Source organism: Dendropsophus ebraccatus, chromosome 14, assembly GCF_027789765.1.
Source record: "Dendropsophus ebraccatus isolate aDenEbr1 chromosome 14, aDenEbr1.pat, whole genome shotgun sequence".
NCBI lineage: Eukaryota > Metazoa > Chordata > Amphibia > Anura > Hylidae > Dendropsophus > Dendropsophus ebraccatus.
Window position 1 is genome coordinate 47,324,009 of NC_091467.1, and position 23,871 is coordinate 47,347,879.

At 44.6% G+C, this 23,871-nt stretch overlaps 1 protein-coding gene across 1 annotated transcript; it reads right to left on the minus strand.

Annotated features, from left to right (window-relative positions):
• Positions 1-6,358: 6,358 nt before the first annotated feature.
• On the minus strand, positions 6,359-11,779 carry LOC138771871 (osteoclast stimulatory transmembrane protein-like). The gene is made up of 2 exons (XM_069951875.1): positions 11,631-11,779; positions 6,359-7,436 (listed from the first exon to the last, which is right to left on the minus strand). The coding sequence occupies exons 1-2, from the start codon at positions 11,777-11,779 to the stop codon at positions 6,359-6,361; spliced, it is 1,227 nt and encodes a 408-aa protein (XP_069807976.1).
• Between the last annotated feature and the right edge of the window lie 12,092 nt (positions 11,780-23,871).

Genomic DNA, 23,871 nt, shown 5'->3' on the forward strand with positions numbered 1-23,871 from the left:
CATATGGGGTATCTAAATGTGTAATGTAGTGTAGTGTAAAACTTTATTTCATGTAGTGTAGTGAAATGTAGTGTTTTTTACGTTTTTTATTTAACAGTAAGAAAAACACCTACGCCAACAAAGGAGTTGCTGATAAATGCCGCACTTATTTGCGGCACTTATCAGCAGACAGTGGATAGGATATAGGGGGGGGGGAGCCCCTACGCCAAAAAGGAGGAGTTGCTGATCAGCGGTGCACTTTCCTGCAATGCCGATCAGCATTCGGCGGCAGTAGGATGCGTTAAAAAAAAAGGGGGAAATGGGAAAAAAGACAAAAAAAACACTGTCTACAACCCTATAGCTACTGATAAGTGTATTACATACACTTATCAGCCGCTAGGGGGCAGTAGAAGACAAAAAGCCAAAAAAAGGCGAAGATAGATGAAGGGAGCTGAAAAAAGCCGAAGATAGCCGTCGGAGTACCGGAAAAAGCCGAAGAGAGACGGCCGGAAGAAGAGGAGGCCGCGGGACCCGGAAGACATTGCTCCGGATGTTGGGATCAGGTGAGTATGGCCCAATACCTGCTCTGAACACCTCAGCTACATAGCTGAGGTGTTCAGAGCAGGTATTTTGACACTTTTTACACACATATCACCGTGATTGTCCAGCCGGTCCCGGCCGATCATGGCAATCGGGCCGTGGCACCGTGGCCACCATTACTTATAACAGTATCAGTATCTCCCCCATGCCGACAGGGAGAGATGGCCTGCTATGTATTATAGCAGGCTATCTCCCTCGATCGGGACCCGGCCGCGGCGCCCCATTAAAGGGTCCTTAAGGGACAGGGATCCATGATGTACTGGTACGGCATGGGTCCCTAAGAGGTTAAGAGCGACTTGGGTCCCTTTAAAAGCAACTTGAGTCCCTTTAAGAGCGACTTAGGTCCCTTTAAGAGCAACATGAGTCCCGTCCCTTTAAGAGCGACTTGGGTCACATCCCTTTAAGAGTGACTTGGGTCTCTTTAAGAGCGACTTAGGTCCCGTCCCTTTAAGAGCCACTTGGGTCCCTTTAAGAGCGACATGGGTCCCGTTCCTTTAAGAGCGACTTGGGTCCCTTTACAAGCAACTTGGGTCCCTTTAAGAGCAACTTGGGTCCCTTTAAGAGAGACTTGGGTCCCTTTAAGAGCCACTTGGGTCCTGTCCCTTTAAGAGCGACATGGGTCCTGTCCCTTTAAGAGCGACTTGGGTCCCTTTAAGAGTGACTTGTGTCTCTTTAAGAGCAACTTGGGTCCCTTTAAGAGCGACTTGGGTCCTGTCCCTTTAAGAGCATAATGGGCACCGTCCCTTTAAGAGCGTCTTGGGTCCCATCACTTTAGGAGCGACTTGGGTCCCGTCCCTTTAAGAGCGACTTGGGTCCCATCCCTTTAGGAGTGACATGGGTTCCATCCCTTTAAGAGCGACTTGGGTCACGTCCCTTTGAGAGCAACTTGGGTCCCTTTAAGACTGACATGGGTCCTGTCCTTTAAGAGTGACTTAGGTCCCTTTAAGAGTGATCTGGGTGCCTTTAAGAGCGTCTTGGGTCCCTTTAAGAGCGACTTGGGTACCGTCCCCACAGCTCTTCTACTTTACTGACTGAACTCTGCTACTTATAATGGTAAAGATATTTTCTCGGTTACCATGACAATCTTACTCATGTCAGTGAGACAAAATTGTTAAGGACCTTCCATCTTCTACATCTTCTACATCAATAGTGGACATGTGACTGTGTGGATGTTGTGTGTTGCTTTCCAATGCGCCATTATTTTCTATGGGAAATTAGGGGTCTTTAAACGTAAATTTCTTAAAAGACAAATCCGATAAAAACCCAAAAATAGATAGCACACCGGTCACCGCCGAGGGCTTTATAACGCGGCTTAAACGGAGTCTGTGCGCAAAGCAGTTCGGACTGTATTAATCGCAGAAGAATGGCTGGAAGAAGAAGAAGAAGAATACGGATTACAATATAGTGCTTTTTCAAGCACTATAATAACTCCTGCAGGAGCACTACAGGAAACTTATTGTGCAAACACTAGACAATAGATGACAATAATAATTGTAGTGACGGAGGGATCTGGAGGACTCGTGCGTTTTTGTCTGCAGTGGTCAGGGAAAGAAATCATGTGTACTTACATCAACATTGGGGATTACTTTACTATTTCCAAAAAAGCCCTGCAAAAAAAAATTTATCAGAACAAACCCATCATTATGACAATCAAGCAAAATTGGTAGAATAATAGGAGAACGTGAATATGAAAGGTTTCAGAATCACTAGATGAGAGTGTCCTATTTAGGATACAGCAAACGCTAGTCAGACCAGATTCACTAAGAAGCGTGTGCCTCTTGGTGAATCCAGCAGGCAATTGGGGGGGGGGACCTAATTTAACCCCTTCAAGACAGAGCCCATTGATGCACAAAAGTCCGGGTCAGATTAATGCAATGTTCCTCCCTGCCTTCTAAGAGCCATAGCGCTTTTATTTTTCCACCTACAGTGCTGGTTAGGGTGTCATTTTTTGCGCCATGATGTCTAGTTTTTATTAATATCATATTGGTGTAACGCCGTTCACCGTGCGGGAACAATAATGTTATATTTTAATAGATTGGACAATTCCACATGCTACAATATTTAATATGTTTACTTATTTATTTTTTTATATTTTGATTTTTTTAATGGGCAAGGGGGTCTTTTAAACTTTTATTGGGGGGGTTATAAGGTGTTTTTTAATACTTTTAAAAACCATTTTTATTACTTTTTTTTTTTTACACTTTCATTTACTGTAAAATATGCAATCATTAGATTGCATATACTGATCTATGCTATGCCATAGCATAGCATAGATCAGTGTTATCGGCAATCTATCTATAGAGCCTGCCTGAGAGCAGACTCTATAAATGGATTGCCGATCCGACAGGATGGAGGTAAGGAGCTTACCCCCGCCTGTCGGCACATGCGATCCGGACCCCTGCAGCACAGCTGTGGGGGTCCCAAACACTCAGTGACAGATGCTTGATCTGAGCACCTTAAATGCAGTGATCGTTTAAGGGGTAAATGAGAGTCAGCTGTGGGATCGCAGCTGACTCTCATTACCTGTGGCCCCGGACATTGATGTGAGCGGGATCGCTCTCACTGCAGCAGTCCCGCTCACATCAAAAGCCCCGTCAGTTTCAGGAACGTATATATACATTCCTACTGCAAGGGGTATGTGCGGTAGTAACATATATATACAGATTGCTGACTTGAAGGGGTTAAGAACGGCATATGAGTACGCTGGTCTTCATAAATGTCCCCCTTAATGTCCGTTTCTGCTCCACTGGAAACTCTGGGAAGAAAGGATATGAAAAATAGCTGTTACACCACTTAGGTAAAGTGGTTTCCCTTCAAATGAGTGTTTTACTCCATCTGGGAGTCTTGGAACATTGACAAGGAAAATGTATGCCAAGCCAACAATCTCTCCAAGAGGAAAGACTGCCCATCTGCAGACCCCTTACTACCCAGCTTACCAATTAAGGGGCGAGAACCCCCAAAACCACTGTCTGCAGATGGGCAGTCTTTCTTTTTGGAGAGATATTTGACTCGGCATATTTCCCCAGTCTAAGAATCCTAGATGGAGTGAAACACTTACTTGTGGGGATACCACTTTGCCTAGATGGTGTGAGATGTGCATATACTTTATTCCCAGAATTTCCAGTGGAGCAGGAATGTCTCCACATATCTTTATGACAGACTCTTCCTAAGGAGAACTAGTATCCCTTTGACCCAAGTTTATAATATCGATAGCCTATTAATATGAACTTAGATATTAGAGATGAGCGAACCTCGAGCATGCTCGGGTCGATCCGAACCCGAACTTTCGGCATTTGATTAGCGGTGGCTGCTGAAGTTGGATAAAGCCCTAAGGCTATGTGGAAAACATGGATATAGTCATTGGCTGAATCCATGTTTTCCAGATTTATCCAAGTTCAGCAGCCACCACTAATCAAATGCCGAATGTTCGGGTTCGGATCGACTCGAACCCGAACCCGGTTCGCTCATCTCTATTATATATACTTCATTCCTCCTCTGGGGGCACTACAGGAAACTGGAGACTTGTTACCATATTTCCCTACATATTACAGCTAATATTACAGCTGGGGGGGCATGGTCAGCTTATTGTTTGGGGACTCCAACACAATAGATGACAAAAATTAATGCAGTGATGGGGGATCTGGAGGACTTGTGGGTTGTCTACAGTGGTCAGGGAAAGATATCATATCCAGCACGTGTCTTACACCAATTGCGTTGATTCCTTCTCCAAAAAAATTCTGCAGAAAAAGAGCACATGATCAGAACATTATCATAAATCAGCATCAGTAGAATAATAGGAGAATGTAAATATAAAAAGAGTTCAGAATCACTAGACAGGAGTATCCCATTAAGGACCCCCACTTGCTACCCACATCCCAAAGTAACTGAACAGAAGGTGTCAGTGTATAACATAGATAGCCTATGAACGTGAACTTTGCAATTCATAATTTCTCCTCCAGGGGCTCTATGGGAAACTGGATGCTTTTTGTCATATTTCCCTACATATTACAGATAATTACTGGAGGTCTATTAACATGATGATAATTAATGCAGTGACATGGGATTGGGGGACTTGGGGGGGTTGGGAGTCTACAGTGGTCAGGGAAAGAGGTCATGTCCATCAGGTGTCTTACACCAACTGCGTTGATTCCTTGTCCAACATACCATATTCCCCCACATATTACAGGTAATGGCTGGAGGCCCATGGTCAGCTTATTGTCTGGGGACTCCTTCAAGACAATAGTGACAATATGACAATGCAGTGTGTGTGTGGGGGGGGGGGGGGGCGCCTGGAGGACTTGTAAATTGTCTACAGTTACCAAGAAGATTATGTTCAGTGGGTGTCTTACAGTAATTTTGTTGATGACGTTTCCTGGAGTGACCTGTAGATACAGAACACACGCTGAGAACAATATAATAATGAGGCACTGGATAAAATCCTATAGAATAATAGAGGAATGTGAATATAAAAAAGGGTTCAGAATCATCAGATGGGAGTACCCAATTAGGACCCTTATATGTTATCCAAATCAGAGCAACTAACATAACATAACATAGATAGCCTAAACTTCCCTCCCCAACAGGCACCATCCTAATAACATCCTAGTGAGATTTGTATTTAATTCCACTTAAATAGAGGCATACAGTCCATAGATCTGGTTATGAAAATGCCTAGTGCAGTAAAAGCTGTTATCTAACCTGCTGATATGTTTCTAATGCACACAGGGGCTGAGGATTAGGGTAAGTTTCTTAATTTTAGGGTACGATTCCACGAAGCGTTTTTTCAACGCTTAACGATAAACGATCTCAAACGACTGCTATGGCGAACGACCTGAAATCGTTCACCCAATTACACGTAACGATGATTGTTACTTATGATCGTTCTTGCGGTCGTCTTGTCGTCGATACTGCGAACAACGTCTTATTACATGCGAACAATTTGCAAACAATTAACGATAAAAATAAGTCCAAATACCTTTAAACATTCATTAAATCATTTTCTGCTATTACACTAGCCAATTATCGCTCAAATCTGAACGATCTAACGATTTTTTGAACAATAATCATCTCGTGTAATACCACCCTAATCCTTCTCACTGTTTCTGTCATATTAGCTATTTATCTCCTATGTTAATTAGGTATTTTGGTGCACTGAGGGAGGGACTACTGCCCTCTTCTCCTAATAAATACCAGCAGAGTGGGCTGGCCAGGGACATATTGGTGCACTGGGGGTAGTAGCTCCACCCCAGTGCACCAAAACGCCTAATTAGCATGTGGATCAAATTACTAATAACAGAGAAATGGTGCAGAGGAGAGAAGTGAGAAAATTACCTTCATCCTCAGCACCCAGTGCTCAATGGGGACATATCAGCAGGTTAGATTCTTAAAACCTGGTGATGGTTTCCCTTTAAGAATAGCCTGGTGGCTGTTTAGGCCTAATAATAGCCACTATTCAAAAGTTTTTGATCTCCTGAATCAGCAAGTTTTTGGGAGATTGGGAGATTTGGAATTAATTTGACTCATGCCAAATATATTGACTCATTTCTAGTTTTCATTTTAAAAAAATTCCTACAGGTCCTAAGCAAGCTTATATGTCTCCCTAGTTACAGATTACAAAACCATTTTGTGTAGTCTGATCCTAAAGTCATGGTGCTACATATTGATGTTAGTACTTTCATCGCAGCTGTTTGAAAATGGTAACTAAGACTTTACACTGGATTGTGCCACCTTTGACCCTACAAAAGATACTGCATTACAATATATAAATATATCCCTTAGATTACCCACCACCATCACCGATACTTACATATGCTTGATAAGAAATAGAAAAAGTCGCATGCATAGCTGGCATATTTTCCACCCATTTGATAATCTCTATGACAAGTTGGTAGACAATGTGGTCCATGCCTATGATGAGTGCAGAAAGTAGGGCATAGACCAAGATGACCAGAAGACGAAACAAGATGGATCCAAACTCTTTTGCTGACATCTTGAATCCTGTTGCCTTTATTAACCCTAGTGAGGAGCCTTTACTGAGATCTGTAATATTATATTTCTGGGCCATCTCCACCAGTTGGCTCGTGATATATTTGTTGTCAAATCTAATGTCAGTCAGATAGTTTCTTAAGTACCAGGTGGAGCTAAAGAGCACGTACAAGATAAAACATCCAGCAAAAACCCTATTTGACAGAAGGGTGAGGTCCTTAAATTGTAATTCTACAGTCTCAAACTCCTTCTTCATGTTATTGGTTATGTTAGCTATTTGATTTGTAATCGCTGCAGTATTTATATTCGCTAAAAAGTCCACCTCCAGATGAGGCTTCAGCTGAATATTTGACATCACATCCGTGGTCTTTTTAATACTTTCCTTCAATTGATACATCATATTTTGGAAGGTGCCAGTGGAATCTAAGATGTTTTTTGCAGTGTGTTGGGAAATGCATGTCATGATATGGAAAATATTCTTGAGGTTTCTAAATATATTCGGGAGGATTTTAATAGCCATGACCATAAAGCAGGTGGACAACAGCAGTCGGCGACCTTGCTTGGTTCCTAGGGTTGGGATGATCATGGTCAAGATGCAACGAATTGGGTGGATGAGAACAAGGACAATGCATATAACAATGGCTGTACTTAGGGCCAAGATGAAGGTGAAGAATGGCTCATACTGTAAGGACTGAGATAACCATATGTAAAGCAAAGCTCCAACAATGGATGAAAAGACAGAACACAAAATACAAAGTATTAGGGTTTGCTTCCAATCTTTGGGAACCGGATTAGAACATGCAGCTGAGAGCTCCCGAAACCAGTCCCGTACTCTTAAGTAAATCTTCTGAAAGTTCTGCCAACATGGTGATCTGGAAAAAGGATGGAACATCATGGAACAAGAAACATCTATAAAATTTAGATAAATAAGAGAACAAGGACATATGCAAGTTAGATACAGACTATGAACCTGCTATGGGGCCCTTTCAACCTTTACTATGGGGCCCCCTCTCATCTCAATAAGAGAGAGAAAATACAGTGCCATATAAGATGGCCAATAAGCCATCAAGACCACTCCTAAAGGCCCTATTACATGGCCCGATCACCTAAGTAAATGAGCGTTGATCTGCTAAATTGGCCTTATTCGGTAGATTATCGCTCCATGTAATAGGGCCTAAAGTCTTTTACTTAGAGATTGTTACTTGGACAAGTCATGATCATCCTAAGATCATTGTACTTAGGAAATTGGTTGCTTTCCTATTTTGGCGCTGAACTGATGACAAGTCAGTGGAAGGTGAAAAAATCAAAACAGTCTACTAAAAAATTCCTAATGAGAAGAGGAAGCTTTGTATAGTATCACACATGGAGAGATGACTCCACTGCTACGATTCATGAGACATCTCCACACGGTGGAAGGGACATCCTGCAAAATGTTCTGCATACTGCTCTCAGTTTTCATGTGAAACATATTTTTTCAAAAAAATTTTTGATGACTTTCCATATTTCTATTTATAATATAAAATAAGCCTAAAAATCTTACAGTTTTCATACTAATTACTAATCCTAAAATTAAATGGAGACTGTTTTGTCTGTGTTAATAAGGAGGAGGCTGACGTCAGATGACCTGTAAAGCATTGCAGTAAATAGTGACACCAGTAGAGATTCTAGTAGATGAAGCTCATTGCTCAGCCTGCTCTTCCCTTTGGAATGGCCTCTTTAAAGGTCACAGAGTATGCCCAATAGTGTTTCCCATTCATGTCAATAAGACAGGTCCTGTCTATTATTGTCTGTGGGGATTACTATAAAACATATTACTAAATGCTGCTTAGGCAAGATGGCTGCCCCATAACATACAACAAAAATGGTGTGTGTGTGTGGGGGGGGGGGGGAATGCATCGCAAATCTGCTGAAGTATGCCTCGCTCAGGAGTCAAAACATAGACCTAGCACCAGCAGTAGGCTGGCCTCTGAAAAGATCATCCCGGCCGATACTGCAGTACCGGCCGGATGATCTTTAGCCCCGCAGAGTCTTGATGCGGGCGCATCCATGCTGTGGAGCATGCAGTGAGCCACTCGCTCCACAGTGTGCACTGACATGTCAGTTGTTTGCGGCGGCGCTAGGGGTCCCGGCCTGAGCGTATACTATGTGTATACGCTCTAGCTGGGATCCCATACACGGCAAAGCAACGTATCTTTTCGTTTTGTCCAACTGCCATGGTTTTATTAAAACATAGGTTGTCTGAACATAGCCTAACACCGTAACTTTACGGCATTGTGACCTGGGATGGGGGAGGGGCCTCAGCTGAACACTTGTCTGTGAGCTCCAGCACTGGAAGAAGGGGAGGGTTGCAGCCAGGCTGACATTAAAAATAGGTCCAGGTCTCTTCAAACGATCAACGATATCTCGTTTGGTCGTTAATCGTTAGCTGCATTTCAACCGAACGATTATCGTTTAGATTGGAACGATTTAACGATAATATGAACGATAATCTGGTGGAATAGGGCCCTAAGACACTGTCCCTCTTCTGGGCCAGTAGTATGTCATGATGTGACCATGGTGTCTTCAGAGGAGCTGGCTTTGAGTCCAGGGAGGGGTGTCCTAGGATGATTTGGGTGTGGAATTTGAGCAGCAGTGGTGCCGGCCTTGAGTTCTGGTTGTGGGGGATAGTGTTGGCTAGCAGACTGCAGATAGGAGTGACCCGTCTCCAGTGCTCTGCCTCAACAAGGCATTATGCCTTTACATAAATCCACAGAGCATCGGCGCTGTGGGGACATTTTTAAGCCCAATACAAAGAACGCTGGACTTACTAAATGTCCCCCATAGAGTTGTGACATCAGCAGAAAATAAGGACCTACACTATCTCTGGCGGCCATACTGGATTATAAGTTATAAAAGGGTAAGGCTATTTACAGGTTATATAAGTTTTTGCTCTCTGGTGAACTTAAAAAAAAATTGGCCGGATTTCTTCTTTAAAATTTAATAGGGTGTATCTACTTTTGCACAAGCTGGAAACCATCTATTTCTGGAAACTACCTCTGGGGTCCAAATGCTCACTATGCCACCAAAATAAGGGGCCTAGGCTCTAAAATGGGGACATTGGATGGAGGTTTCTAACTGTTTTATACAATTACATTTCTTACATGTCCACTACTATAAAACTCCCTGTAGGTTCCTGCTGAGGGTGTTCCAGATTACTCAGTATAGAGAGAGTATACAGAAAGAATTGTGTTCCTGATGACGTTTACTCCAGGTCCTGGCCTAGAGGCCAGGTCCCCTGACAGGGACACTATGCTCCAGTGATTATTTTCTAGTGTTTCTACAAAGCCTACTTATGCAGTGATAAAGCCTAAAGGTGGGATAACTCCCTCAAAGGGGAAAACCCCTGTCTACTTAAGGGTTACAATCCTTACTAGTTAGGACGTTCCAGAGAAGTTGTCGGTTCGTCTGCAGTGGAGCAAAGTACGACTAAACTGAAGCACTCCATTGATCTTCGCTCAGCCATCTTGGGGAACGGCTAGCTTCCCCCAGTTGTGCAATCCTGGGACTCGTGCTACCAGACCTGACACTCCATGATCTCTTCTAGCAGAAGCCGGTATCATAAATATGAATTCTTCTATCAAGATTTATCTACTGAGTCAAGTCACCCTGACAGAGTACTGCTACTAATTAGACAAGGCCCCTTGGTAGATCCCTAGCCTAAGTCAAGCCTAACTTCATCTTAACCAAACCTCAACCTAATCTTCTAAACCAAGCTAAAAGTACACATAAACTGTCTTAAACCTTCTTATATACCTCAAGGGCCTCCGTCTAAGACTTCAGTGTTGTCCATCAGGAGAAAGGACTATTGTTGTGTTTGCACCTTATTTGCCAAATCACAAATTTTGTGTAGTGCACTGAAGAGTTGGTCAGTAAAGCTGTTAACTTGTTTAAGACTTTGGACTCTGTGATTACTCAGCTGTCCACCTTCACTTGTTCTACCTTTACAAAGCCTAATGTTTGTGTACCTGGGGTGGCCATACCACTCCTGGCCACCATGACAAGTGCTTAGTTACCCCTAACACCTGGCCCTCTGCTTATCCCAACACCTAGCAACCCCCCAGGTCACTGCAAATGCAGTAAATGTCACCAGTGTAGCTTGGTGCTATGTCCTGAGCCAGGGGCGTAACTAGAAATGGCTGGGCCCCATAGCAAACTTTTGATTGCCCCCCCCCCCTCGATCGATCAACCACTACGCCATCAACACACTCAGCTCTACACAGGTTCTGTACACCAAATACATTACAGTGCAGTTATATCAGGTGACTCACAGAATATGTCTTCTCTGATCAGAGTTGTTTCCTTTTCATTTTCTTCTCCATCCTTCCTGGGCCATTATGAGAACTTCTCCAAGCCACGAATCCACATAATCTGCCAGACAAACATATTAGGCTCCTTACACTGGCACCATCCTCATCTCTATACACACTGCACATCTGTATTGGCCCCTTTACACCCTCATTTAGTTAACACTATGTGACCCCCTTATAGTATATGCCCCTCTGTGTATTCCCTCTTACTGATGCCCCCGTGTTAGCCCCTTATAAATGACCCCCCTGTGCTTTCCATCCCCCTCATAGATGGTCCCCCATGTTGCCCACCCCCTTATAGATGCCCCTCATGTTGTCCCCCTATAGATGCCCCCCTTGTGTGGTGCCCCTATAGATGCCCTCTCATTTGGTCACCCTATAAATGCCCCTTATGTTGTCTCCCTAGAGATGGTCCCCTGTATAATCCCCCTATAGATGGCCCCTTGTATTATCCCCCATAGATGCCCCCCCCTGTATTATCCCCTATAGATGTCCCCCTGTATTATCCCCCATAGATGCCACCCCCCCCTGTATTATCCACCATAGATGCCACCCCCCCTGTATTATCCCCCATAGATGGCCCCCTGTATCATCCCCCATAGATGCCCCCCCCCTGTATATCCCCATAGATGCCCCCCCTGTATATCCCCCATAGATGATACATAGATGTATCATCCCCCTTTGCAAAGCAGATTAAAAAAAAAAAAAAACACAACTCACCTAACTCCCCCGTCGGTTGTATTCTCCGCTTCTCCCCAGGGGGCTTCCTGGGGGGTGTCCCGGGAATTCCAAAGCAGCACTGGTACCGGACTCAGCGTCCGCCCGGGCATGTACTTCCGGCACACGGAGCGTCTGTGCCGGAAGTACATGCCGGGGGGCGGACTCTGAGCTCTCTGGTACCTGTGCTGCCGGGGATAGGACGGGATGACAAGGGGGGGGCCCTCGCGCGTCCCGTGTTATCTCCGGCAGCACAGGTACCAGAGAGCTCAGAGTCCGCCCCTCGGCATGTACTACCGGCACAGACGCTCCGTGCGCCGGAAGTACCAGCCCGGGCGGACGCTGAGTCCGGTACCAGTGCTAACCCCAGGTACCAGGACACCCCCGGACCCCAAACAGCTGCAGCACCCGGGAGGCCTGCTCGGCCGCCGGGTGCTACAGACTATGTCAGCTCCGGTAGCCTGCGCCATGAACCCCCTGATGCGGCGGGGCCCCGTAGCAGCCGCTACGGCTGCTACGGCGGTAGTTCCGCCCCTGTCCTGAGCCCTGCCATGTGTCCAGTCAATAGATAGCATGCCACATGTGAGATATTGTTCTACCTGGGAGAACCTGCTGAACAATTTGCGTGGTATATGTGCCCACATACTGCCCTGACTACATCCAGCCACATTCATTGTGTACATGCTGGAGACACAGTTATGCAGGACAGGTAATCAATCGATTTACCCCCATTGCTTTCCCTACACAGTACCTAGTGCCGGTTGCGCCTTCCAGACAATTTAGTGCCGGACAGCGGTGCACAAAATTTTGTCCCTGTTAAAATTGCAATCATCACTCACTACTGTACAGGTGCAGGGAGTCCAGAGGTAAATCCTCGCTCCTGTACATACATTTAGTAGCGTACAATGTAATGTACGTACAGAATAGAGATGAGCGAACCTCGAGCATGCTCGAGTCCATCTGAACCCGAACGTTTGGCATTTGATTAGCGGTGGCTGCTGAAGTTGGATAAAGCCCTAAGGCTATGTGGAAATCATGGATATAGTCATTGGCTGTATCCATGTTTTCCAGACAACCTTAGAGCTTTATCCAAGTTCAGCAGCCACCGCTAATCAAATGCCGAACGTTCGGGTTCAGAGGGACTCGAACCCGAACCCGGTTCGCTCATCTCTAGTACAGAAGCATTGCCTTCCTGCTCCGGTTAGCCAGAGCGGTGCGCGTCTTCTCCTGTGGGCCTCGTGTGATGATGTCATTTAATTGTACGACACTTGTAGGAGAAGACCTCTAGTGTTTCAGCACAGACTGCAGCTTATTGAAGAGCAACCAGCCAGCAACTGAATGGAGGAAAAGTGAATGGAATTGGACAATTTGGGAGGGAAAGGGGTTAACTATAATTAAAGGGGTACCCAGGATGGGGGAGCTAACCACAATAATAGGGGCTTCATGGGTAGTAATTGCAATATTAGTGGCATCATTGGGGTTAACTGCAATACCGGGGGCATTATGGGGGTTAACTGCAATACCAGGGACATCATGGGGAGTTAACTGCAATACTAGGGGCATCATGGGGGGATTAAATGCAATGCTAGGGGCATCATGGGGGTTAACTATAATAACCAGGGGCATCATGGGGGTTAACTACAATACTAGGGGCATTGGTTTGCATTCACATTATAAACATCATAATACAGTATGTGCTAAACACCAACTCCCTCCATGACCCTTCCCCTATATGACCAAAGCACCACCGTTGCCCTGTCAGGCCATTGAAAAATGGTCTTGCCTGTAGCTGGTCCCTGGTGGAAAAAAAGGTTGCCTTACAGAACTTAAATTTTGTGTGCTCTTCACGGAAATTTGCCCCCTTTGTACTCTATCACAGTAGTTTTCTCCCTTTGTGCCGACCTTATAGTAGTCTCTCTCTACCCCCTTCACTGTAGTTAGTCCCCTTTAGGACCCCCACACAGTAAGAAGCTCCCTCTGTGCCCTCCTCATAGTAGTTATTCCCCTTTGTGCCCTCCTCACAGTAGTTATTCCCCTTTGTCCCCTCCTTACAGTAGTTATTTCCCTTTGTGCCCTCCTTATGGTAGTTAGACACTGGACGATGCAACATAACTTTTTGACTTATATATATCTTCTATATACTATATACTATTACACAAAATAGATATTAGATAGACTGAAAAATTCCAACAGCCCTCCCAAATTCACTGCAAAAACGTGTAGGTTTATTTCATCAATCCAACTTTTACATTAAGGGTGCCTTCACACGTACCGTATCGCTGCGTTTTTATCGCTGCGTTTTTATCGCTGCGTTTTTGGAGCGATTTTTACATGCGAGTTTTGATTTCATTGTGAAAATCAAAACTTGCATGTAAAAATCGCACCAAACACGCATCGATAAAAACGCAGCAATACGGTACGTGTGAAGATACCCTAATGGTTAGTTTGAGTGTCCATCTTCCCAGAGTGTTATCTCTCATAGAGATAACAGAGATAACATTCTGGGAAGATGGACACTCAAACTAACCAATAATGTGAAAGTTGTGATCACACACACATGTATAAGTATTGTATTACCACTTAGTATTGTGAGCTTGAAAATGACCGGGTGAGACGGGAGAAACGTCGCTTGTTTGCTGTGCTGCACTTTATGTTGGATCAATGGAATAAACCAGCACGTTTTTGCAGTGAATTTGGGAGTGCTGTTGGAATTTTTTAATGTACATATTTTGATCCTGGTCAAGTCCCTCCAGCTGGCACCCACCATCCAGATGAGCTCCAAGCTGTGCTGTTCACAATCCTGCTAGATAGATAGATAGATAGATAGATAGATAGATAGATAGATAGATTGCACTCAAATACAGATGAGATAGATGGATAGACAGATATTTGTATCTGAATTACTATTACTTAGTTAGCAAAATTACCTTTTAATGGAAATTTTTTGGCGACCCATTCTATACGTTGAGAAGGCTCGTCGGTTTCTGATGATACTGCAGACTACTGGCTTTGAGAGTTCAACATCAGTTGCTGATGTTCACATCCTTATTTTTTTGTATTCATACCCTTTTCTCTTCTACTGTAAGTTACTTAATTGCTAACAGAATGGAGAAATAGGGAAATGTTACACACACCACTCATAACCAGTAATCAGTGTAGGATTGTGCCAGGTTTGTGCGCCTCCTGATAAATCCTGCCCATGCGACAGGTTGGGCAAGCTACACAACAATTGTCATAGATGGTTTAGATTTCAACTACAATTTATACCTCACAGCTTTTAAATTTTGGAGCCATGACCCCTGGAGGGAGAGAGTGACATTGTGTATGTTATTAGGGCAGAAACTAGCACACAAAAACAAGATTTTCTAGTAACATTCACTGGGGGCACTTATAATACAATTGCTGGGTGCTCAAATACTGTTTAGCTCAGCTTTATACTTGTTCCTCCATGATACAAACTAGAAAAAAAAAAGTCTACTCACATTCATCTGGGAGAGTTCGTGCTACAAAGGCTGCGACCTAAGACACTGTTTTAGCTTCCACACAACGTCAATGTTAATAGAACCTTTTTTGTTTTCAGAGAACAATGTGATAAAAGAGGCCTTCCAGTGTATTAAGCCTTGGTGTACTACAAAGCCGCTAACAGCTGCATGCAGCATGGAATCTAAAAAATCCCTATACTGATAATGCCAGCCTTGCATTATTAGTGTTAGCTCCATGTGTACAATGGGTAACGGACCTGTGATTACAGATAATTCAACCACTCACTGCAGGGGAGCTACAGCAGAGGTAATAACACAGTGATTAGAGATGAGCGAACCGGGTTCGGGTTCGAGTCCATCTGAACCCGAACGATCGGTATTTGATTAGCTGGGGCTGCTGAACTTGGATAAAGCTCTAAGGTTGTCTGGAAAACATGGATACAGCCAATGACTATATCCATGTTTTCCACATAGCCTTAGGGCTTTATCCAACTTCAGCAGCCACCGCTAATCAAATGCCGAAAGTTCGGGTTCGGATGGACTCGAGCATGCTCGAGGTTCGCTCATCTCTAACAGTGATGTCACAGTAGAAAAATAAATTAAAATATTAAATTAAATTAAATAAAACACGAGGCAAACCTTGACAAAATCTTTGATCCTGTTTTAAGAGAAGAAAACGTCCCAGTAATTCTGAAAGTGTTTCAGGATAGAAAGACTTTTGTTGCTTTCATATAGGTATTAATAGAATGACTGAAAGCGATATCACCACTGAAGGTAATATACACCAAAATTAAATTATTTCCTGGGAATATAATCATACTCATCAGTCTTCTGCACCATTTTCTGTCCATAAGATACGGCAGAGAATGCAAGTTTGGCCATGATTTTATTTATTTATTTATTTTTATTTAAATCTTTTTGTTAATTTGAAGACAGCTTTATTCCTCTCTGCTCTGGTAATTGAATCTCCACCTCACCCATCTCTTCTCCTGCTGAGTTTCCTCTGGCCTTTAGACAGTTAGGCTATGTTCACAGGTAGTAAGAGACTGGCCATTCTGTGACCCAGTACCGGCCGGATGATCTTTGCAGCCACAGAGTTTGCACCCGCATCAGAACTTCCCCCTGCACACTATGGAGGGTGCGGCCGGAGCCACTCGCTCCATATTGTGCACTGACAGGGTTTTCTGCAGCCGCTATTCACTGAACAGCGGCCGCAGAAAACTGACATGTCAGTTTGGTGGGCCCCCAGGATCATTTCCCCTGGTGGGCCCCAAGTAGCCAGTCCGACACTGCTTACATCCTAGAAACAGTTTACTAGCCCAGACTTCATTGCTTATTATTAGTCTCTTTTGAGCATGCTAGCATTTTCTCCTGTCTTTCATATCTTCTTAATTCTGACCTTCTGCTATTGCTCTTGACTATTCTCCCAGTTTTGATTTAGTACTTTGTTACCCCGTTATGACTCTCAGCTTGTTTGCCTTCCATATTCATCTGCGTTTTGTGTTTACACCTTTACCGCAGGGAGGGAATGTTGCCCTGTTGTCCACGGCAACTCAGGATAGTTGTGGCAAGTAGGCAGGGAAAGCTGGGTGAGTCTAGCATTAGGGCCCCTTGTCCTTATCTTCCTATTCCCTCCTGGTTGTACGACAGCAGTTGTCAATGTTTCACAAACCCGTCTTGTTATAATTGATAGCCGTCATGATCGCGCCTGAAAAGGCATCAGTGCCACCCTCTGCTGCGAAGATTCGACCTCTGCGCCAAAGACTGCGATTTTGGCCATAATCTTCCATTTATTCTGTGTTTTGTTTGCCTTGTTTTTGCCCTGTCTGAACTGTGTCTTATTACTTCTGGTCTGCTAATTGTTAACCCTGCCCCACCCATGTCTGTTCTTCTAAGCTTCCCTGGTCATGTAACGGTTAACCTGCCTTTGCCTCAGTGATTGACAGCTGGTCCCTCCTATCATCTTCTAGACTTGGTTCCTGGTGTCCTATTTAAGATTTCAGCTTCTGCCTGTGCCTTGCCGGTTATTGACTTAGTCTCTGCCTGCTTGTGTGTTCTGTTTTCTGGTTTCTCCTGACTCCTGCTTTGTATCTTTTGACCACGCTTGCTTGCTTGCTTGCTGCCTGCCCCCGACTATATTGCCTGTTATTTGACTACTCCTGATTTTGTCCCTTTGCTGCCAGACTGTTGTGACCCGGATTGCTGACCATTCTTATTGTGTTTGTTCGTTTTGTCTTGTCTATTGTTTCACGTATCCAGGCCAGGGATCGCCGCCAAGTTGTCCGCTGCCATTTTAGGGCAGATTGCGGCAATTAGGTAGGGACAGTGGGAGGGGCTGAGCTCAGGGCTCACTGTCTCTGTGTGTTTGGTGTGACTGGTCCTGACAATAGCATAAATCTATAGAATGCAAATGGATCTTTGTAGTATATTCTCTAGGAGGCATTGGCATCTTCCTCAGTTTGCAGCCTTCCCCTACCTATAGGCTGTGTGTAAATGATTAAATATCTTCTTCAACACCTCTGTTCTAAAGTCGTACGGTCCATGGGCAACAGGAATTAGGGGTAGGGGAGGATGCACGGATTGACCGGGGGGGAAGGTTGGGTGGACAGCCCGGGGCCCAGGGTACATTTAATCCGCGTCTGTGTATGCCTGCCATTGTTACAATTATAAGGACAATGCAACAGTCTAGGAATCATAGGCAAATTGATGGCAGAAATCATGGTCACAGTATCCTAATAGAGAGATCAGGCATAAAGTGATATGACAGTAGGAGATGATGCACACAGTTATGTAACAGAACAATAATAATCACACCCATACTACTTTGGAATACCCTTGACAAGACTGTGGCCCCTAACTCTTTTCTATTAGCCTAGCTGTGATAACTCTCATGCAGCATGGACTTTTGTAATAAAGTAAACTTTAAAGGGAACCTGTCACCGGGGACGCGGGCACAGAGCCCGTCCGACCCCCAGATGGAGCCCCCGGATACTTAACCTTTCCGACGAGTCCCGTTCCTGGAGCCGGTCCCGGGACGTAGATATCAGTGTCCGAAACCATATGCGAGCGCCGCTGAGATGAGTCCGACGCCCATAGAGAATGAATGGAGATGTCATTCTCTATGGGCATCGGACACATCTCAGCAGCGCGCGCACAGCTTCGGACGCTGATATCTTTGTCCCGGGACCGGCTCCAGGAACGGGACTCGTTGGAAAAGGGTAAGTATTCGGGGGTTGGGCGGGCTCTGTGCCCACGTCCCCGGTGACAGGTTCCCTTTAATACACTTTCTTTTTCCCCAAGAACCAATAGAACCTTAATATCCACCAGTCTCTTCATCACTAAACTTATGTTACAGAAGGAAATGCATTAAGTACACCGCTGTGATCCTTGGTGCATTCTGACGGCGCGGGAGCCGTCAAAATAATAAAATTATATTGTTTAAATGATATTATGGTTTTAGTGTTCGGGCAACTCAACAGGTTGATGTGTTACACCCTGGGGGGACTATGTAAGACATAGATGGGGAACCTTGGGTACTCCAGCTGTTGCAAAACTACAATTTCTATCCTGCCTGCAGGGCCGCTTCTGCCATGAGGCGGAATGAGTATTCCGCCTCAAGCGACAGATTCTGCGCCCCTGCAGGGGGCTGCAGACAACAGCCCTGCAGCCGCTCACCTGTCCTGCCGCAGCCATCTGGTCCCACCGCCAACGCTCACCGCTGTCCCCTGCCATGCTCCCGCGCCGTCAGTCAGCAGCTGTCATCATCTTCCAGCAAGTCGCGAGTGCCCGGGGTCAGCATGGGCCGCGAAGAGGGGTCAGCGGTGATCGTTGGCAGCGGGACGGAACAGCTGCAAAAGCTGTATCCACCCTCTCCACGGAGCGGGCAGACAGCGGTAATCATTGCCGAGAGTTCAGGTTCGTACGAACCCGAACCTCGGCAGGTTCAGACCATCCCTAGTCTCCACTGCAGCATATGTAGTCTTTTTTTAATTTTTTTTTTTAGTTGGGCACAATACTCACAGACTACTGTGCTATTCTATACAAACAAAAAAAAATACTTAACTCCCATACAACCAAACAACCTGAAAGGCAGTAACTCAGTATGGCCACAACATAGTGTGCGGAGCTGTCTGCTTCTATATGTGCAGATGTCGTGGGTCTGCTGATCAGTGTGGGTACGGGGTGCCAGACCCTAATCAGATGACCAGGTGAGCACTGTTTGATATAACTCATTCAATGTGTTCATGACAGATTTTTTTTTATCCTATAAGGTGCTGGTCTTTTTTTGTTTCCAAATAGCCAGAATCATTTTCTGTAAATTTACTTGTAAATTTTAACTTTGCATTAGAGAAATCAGGGTGAGCAACTACAAATATGTAATATTGCATCTAATACTAAAGTTACTGTGGGTCAGCAGTCTTCGCTGCATCCTGGTGATAAGCTATCTCCCTGCACATCACCAGGGGAGTGCTGGCCCAGAGGCACGATGGCATTTGATCCCACTGACTGACAGCAAAGAGCCAATGGCTCCCTGCTCTGGTAGTCACTTTTGTGGCATACAGGGGTATTGCCTACAGGGGATGTTTACTACAGGGAGATTGCCTGCATGGGGGGTATTGCCTACAGGGGATGTTTACTGTACTGTAAGGGGACTACCTACACAGATGCACAGAGGTGACCTACCCACTATATGGGAGCACAAAAGGACCTTACTACTATATAGAGGCACAGAGGGACCTAACAAGTAATTGCCGGAGAAGTCTTCATGATGGCCTGAGTCAGATGGAAAAGAAAATGCAAAGCAAATAACTCAATTATCAAAACTATCACCTGCAATTCTCGCAGAGAAGATGCCCTTGTGAGTCAGTGGATGTAACTGCACTATAATCACTTATAAGTACAGCTGGGGTCTACCTCTATATGGTCATTGCTTAGGGAGAATATTGGTCTTTTGTATAGTAGATTTTTTTTTTAGTAACAGTATAATGGTATTATCCAGTCACTGTATTATGATGGCAGTGGTCGTGGTGTTATATTATCGCCTACTGATCTATATAATCTAAGTCCTACACATGCTCTCTTCAGCAGCTCTCCCTGTCAATCAGCACAATCCTTATGCTAACAACTCAATATTAGGTAGATAGGTAAATAGAAACTATTTTCTTTTCTTTTTGTATGTTACATATTTTAGTATTACATCTTCAGTATATTTTAAGTATTGAGTAGTTTGACCTAAAAAGTAAAAATTTACAGCTGCAGCGCAATTGTTTTTTCTCTTTTATATAATCTTTTACATTGGCTTATTAGTCCCAGGTCAGCCATGTATACAATGTAAATGTTTGCACTTCTCCTTGCAGCTTCTCCTCATTTGCTATTTAACACTTTGGTCACAATAGTCAACTTCTGCTTTCTGCTAACCTCTCGAGGTTACAGTACATTGTTGAAAGCGGCGGCAGTGTATCTCTTATCTCTATTGTGGTAACAACAATGCAGCTGTGTGAGCGGCCCGCCCTCCCCAATCAAGTGTAAGGTGCATTGTGGGACTAGTAAACATCTAGCAGGTTGCCGGCCTCATTCACTGAAGAATCACAATACTTGATTCCTCAGAGATTATAAAACATTGTAAAAAAATGTCCTTGTATTTTGCAATGTTCCCCCTATTAAATAAAATTTCCAGATACAAACCATAACTATAGGGCATCTCTTAAAGAGATACTAACATTTAGAATTGCAAAAGTTATCAAGTCATTTACCCAATTTCATAAATTGCACTAAAAAATACATGCTCTAAAGGAAACTGACAGCATGGATATGTATACATCCGTGCTGCCAGTTTCCCATTGCCAATCACATAAGCAGCGCATGCGCACTGTTCGTCGTGCTCTGTGATCTGGCATCTTCTTAACCCCTTAATGACGCATGACGGGTATACCTGTAATGCGGCCGTTAAGGGTAAACAGAGAGAGCTCCCGGCGTGAGCCCTCTCTGCAGCCCGCGGCCCCCAGTTGCTATGTGCAGCCAGGGACCGCGGGTATTAGCTGCCGCGGCCGGCTAATTAACTATTCAAATGCAGCTGTCAAAGCTGACAGCTGCATTTGGATAGTGACTGTGGCCCCTCCCCCTAGTGTCTAGTGGGAGATCTTCCCCCCCGCGATGCGATCGCGGAGGGGAGATCCGTTGTAATGAGCCCGCCGGGGCTCAGCCTCGGAATGACACTGATCCCGACTCGGCAATCTATCCAGATGGTCTGCAGCAGACCATTATAATAGAGCACCGATCTGATGGATTGGTGCTCTGTTATATACACAGCATTGATCTCAATGGGAGATCACTGCTGTGTATATAGAAGTCCCCCAGGGGGCTTCATATTACTGTATGTAAAAAATAATAAAGTGTTTTTATTAATAAATTATCCCCTCCCCTAATAAAAGTCCTAATCATCCCCCTTTTCCCATGTTATAAATAAAAATAAATAAATAAACATGTTTGGTATCGCTGCATGCGTAATCGCCCGAAATATTAATTTATTTAATTCATGATCCCTCATGGTAAACAGCGTAAGCGCCAAAAAACTCCAAAGTGCAAAATTGCACTTTTTTGGTCGCATCTAATTCAGAAAAATTGTAATAAAAAGCAATCAAAAAGTCACATATGCGCACTCAAGGTACCGATAGAAAGAACCCATCATGGCGCAAAAAATGACACCTCATACAGCCCCATAGACCAAAGGATAAACGTGCTATAAGCCTGGGAATAGAGCGATTTTAAGGAACGTTTATTTTCTGTAAAAGGTTTAAATTTTTTACGAGCCATCAATTAATATAAAAGTTATACATGTTACATATCGTTTTAATCATAACAAATTGAGGAACATATATAACATGTCAGTTTTTCCATAGGACAAACAGCGTAAGAACAAAGCCCTCACAAAGAAAAAGAATTCAGTTTTTCTTTTCAATTTCACTGCGCATATAATTTTTTATGGTTTCACAGCATATTTTATGCAAAAATTCAGCCTGTCATTGCAAAGTAAAATTAGTGACGCAAAAAATAAGGGTTCATGTGGGTCTGTAGGTGTAAAAATGCAACTGCTATGGCCTTATATACACAAGGAGGAAAAAACGAAAATGCAAAGACGAAAATTAGCCCGGTCCAGGGGTTAAAAAGTGTTTTGAATCCCCAGGCTGACAGTGTCACGGTGGGGTGTCAGCGCCCGCATGGCCTCTATCGGCCTCACTCTCCAGAAGATGCAGATGTCAATCATTTAAGGGGAGGCGGGGCAACGGTCAGAGGATGCTGTATCTGCTTGAGTCCCCCAATCATCTGATGCTTCTTTGCCTCCATTTCACTTCAGTCATCTATGGGTGATTCCCTACGACTTTGTTGTAGTGCAAATAAATAGCTACCTACTGGGCAATATACATACCTAATGGCGGAACTGCCTGCCTACAAGGGGATATATCAACCTAATGGTGGGCCACCTACCTACTATAGGGGTATAGCATTCCTACCTATTGCGGGACATACCAGCCTAATTGGGGAACTACTTACCTACTACGGGACACATACCTCCCTAATGGGGGACCTATCCATATGATGGGGATCTACATATCCACCCACTTTTACTATATGGGGTACCAAGTGCCACTTTGTGTGAGGTGGGGTGAATACTCGAAAAATGAGGCACCTTAGATGATTGTCCAGCAGATTCTACAGAAATAACTGTTGCTGAAAGAAATTGTCGATGAGGTCAAGGCTGGATTGAGAAAAAGAAAAGAGAATGTGAACAGATGCCCCCTGTGAATCACTCAGAGATGACATCATAGATGACATCAGATAAAACTATATGAATTAACTCATCTGCTGAGCCTGTATTTCACAATATAGTCACTGTATGGGGGTTATTGGTTGGTACATTATGTATGGCACATCACTATGTGATGGTAACATGTGCAGTCTGTGTGGTAACAATAACATAATAAATGTATTCTCTGGGTCACTACGATTACAGCAATACCACATTTGTAGTTTTTTTTTTATCTATTACCACTTTGGAACAATAGAATCTTCCTGAAAAAGTGCTCTCTTCTTTCGAGTGATGGCATTGGTTTTGGGCTCGTTTTTTGCGGGAACATGTTGTCAGGATCGGGCGATACAGACAGGACAAGACAGTGGGCCCTAGGTCTGAACCCACCCACTGTCACCTGCCTACTTGCCTCAATCGGCCCTAGGCGGCCGTGGACAACCACGAAGACGTTCCCTACACTGATAAAGTGCACACAGAACGAGACGGACGAACAAACATAAAAGAATGGTGAACAAGCCGGGTCAAATCCACACAGGCAGCGCAGTACAAAATCAGCAGGCAAAGGGATCGTCAAATAGTCAGGCAGAAGGTCAGATAACAAGTCGAGTAACACAGAGGGATTAGGAGAGGGGTGTCACAGCCGCGGCGGCGTCCCGCGTTCCGGGCCGCCGCCGCGACCGCTTCCTGCCCCATGCAGCAGCCGGTGTCCATAGTCGGGGACCCGGCGCTGCTATCACCTCGGCCCCGGGGGGCGCCTCACCTCTCCACGCTCCTGTCTCCCGCTGTGCCGGCCGGCGCGCGCGTCCCCGCCTCCTAGGGCGCGCGCGCGCCGGCTGTCTCAGATTTAAAGGGGCAGTGCGCTCCTAATTGGTAGTTGCACCTAATCACTCCCCTATAAATCCCAGCATGCCCTGTCCCCTGGGTTGGAGCCTCTACATGCTTCCCATAGCGTTTG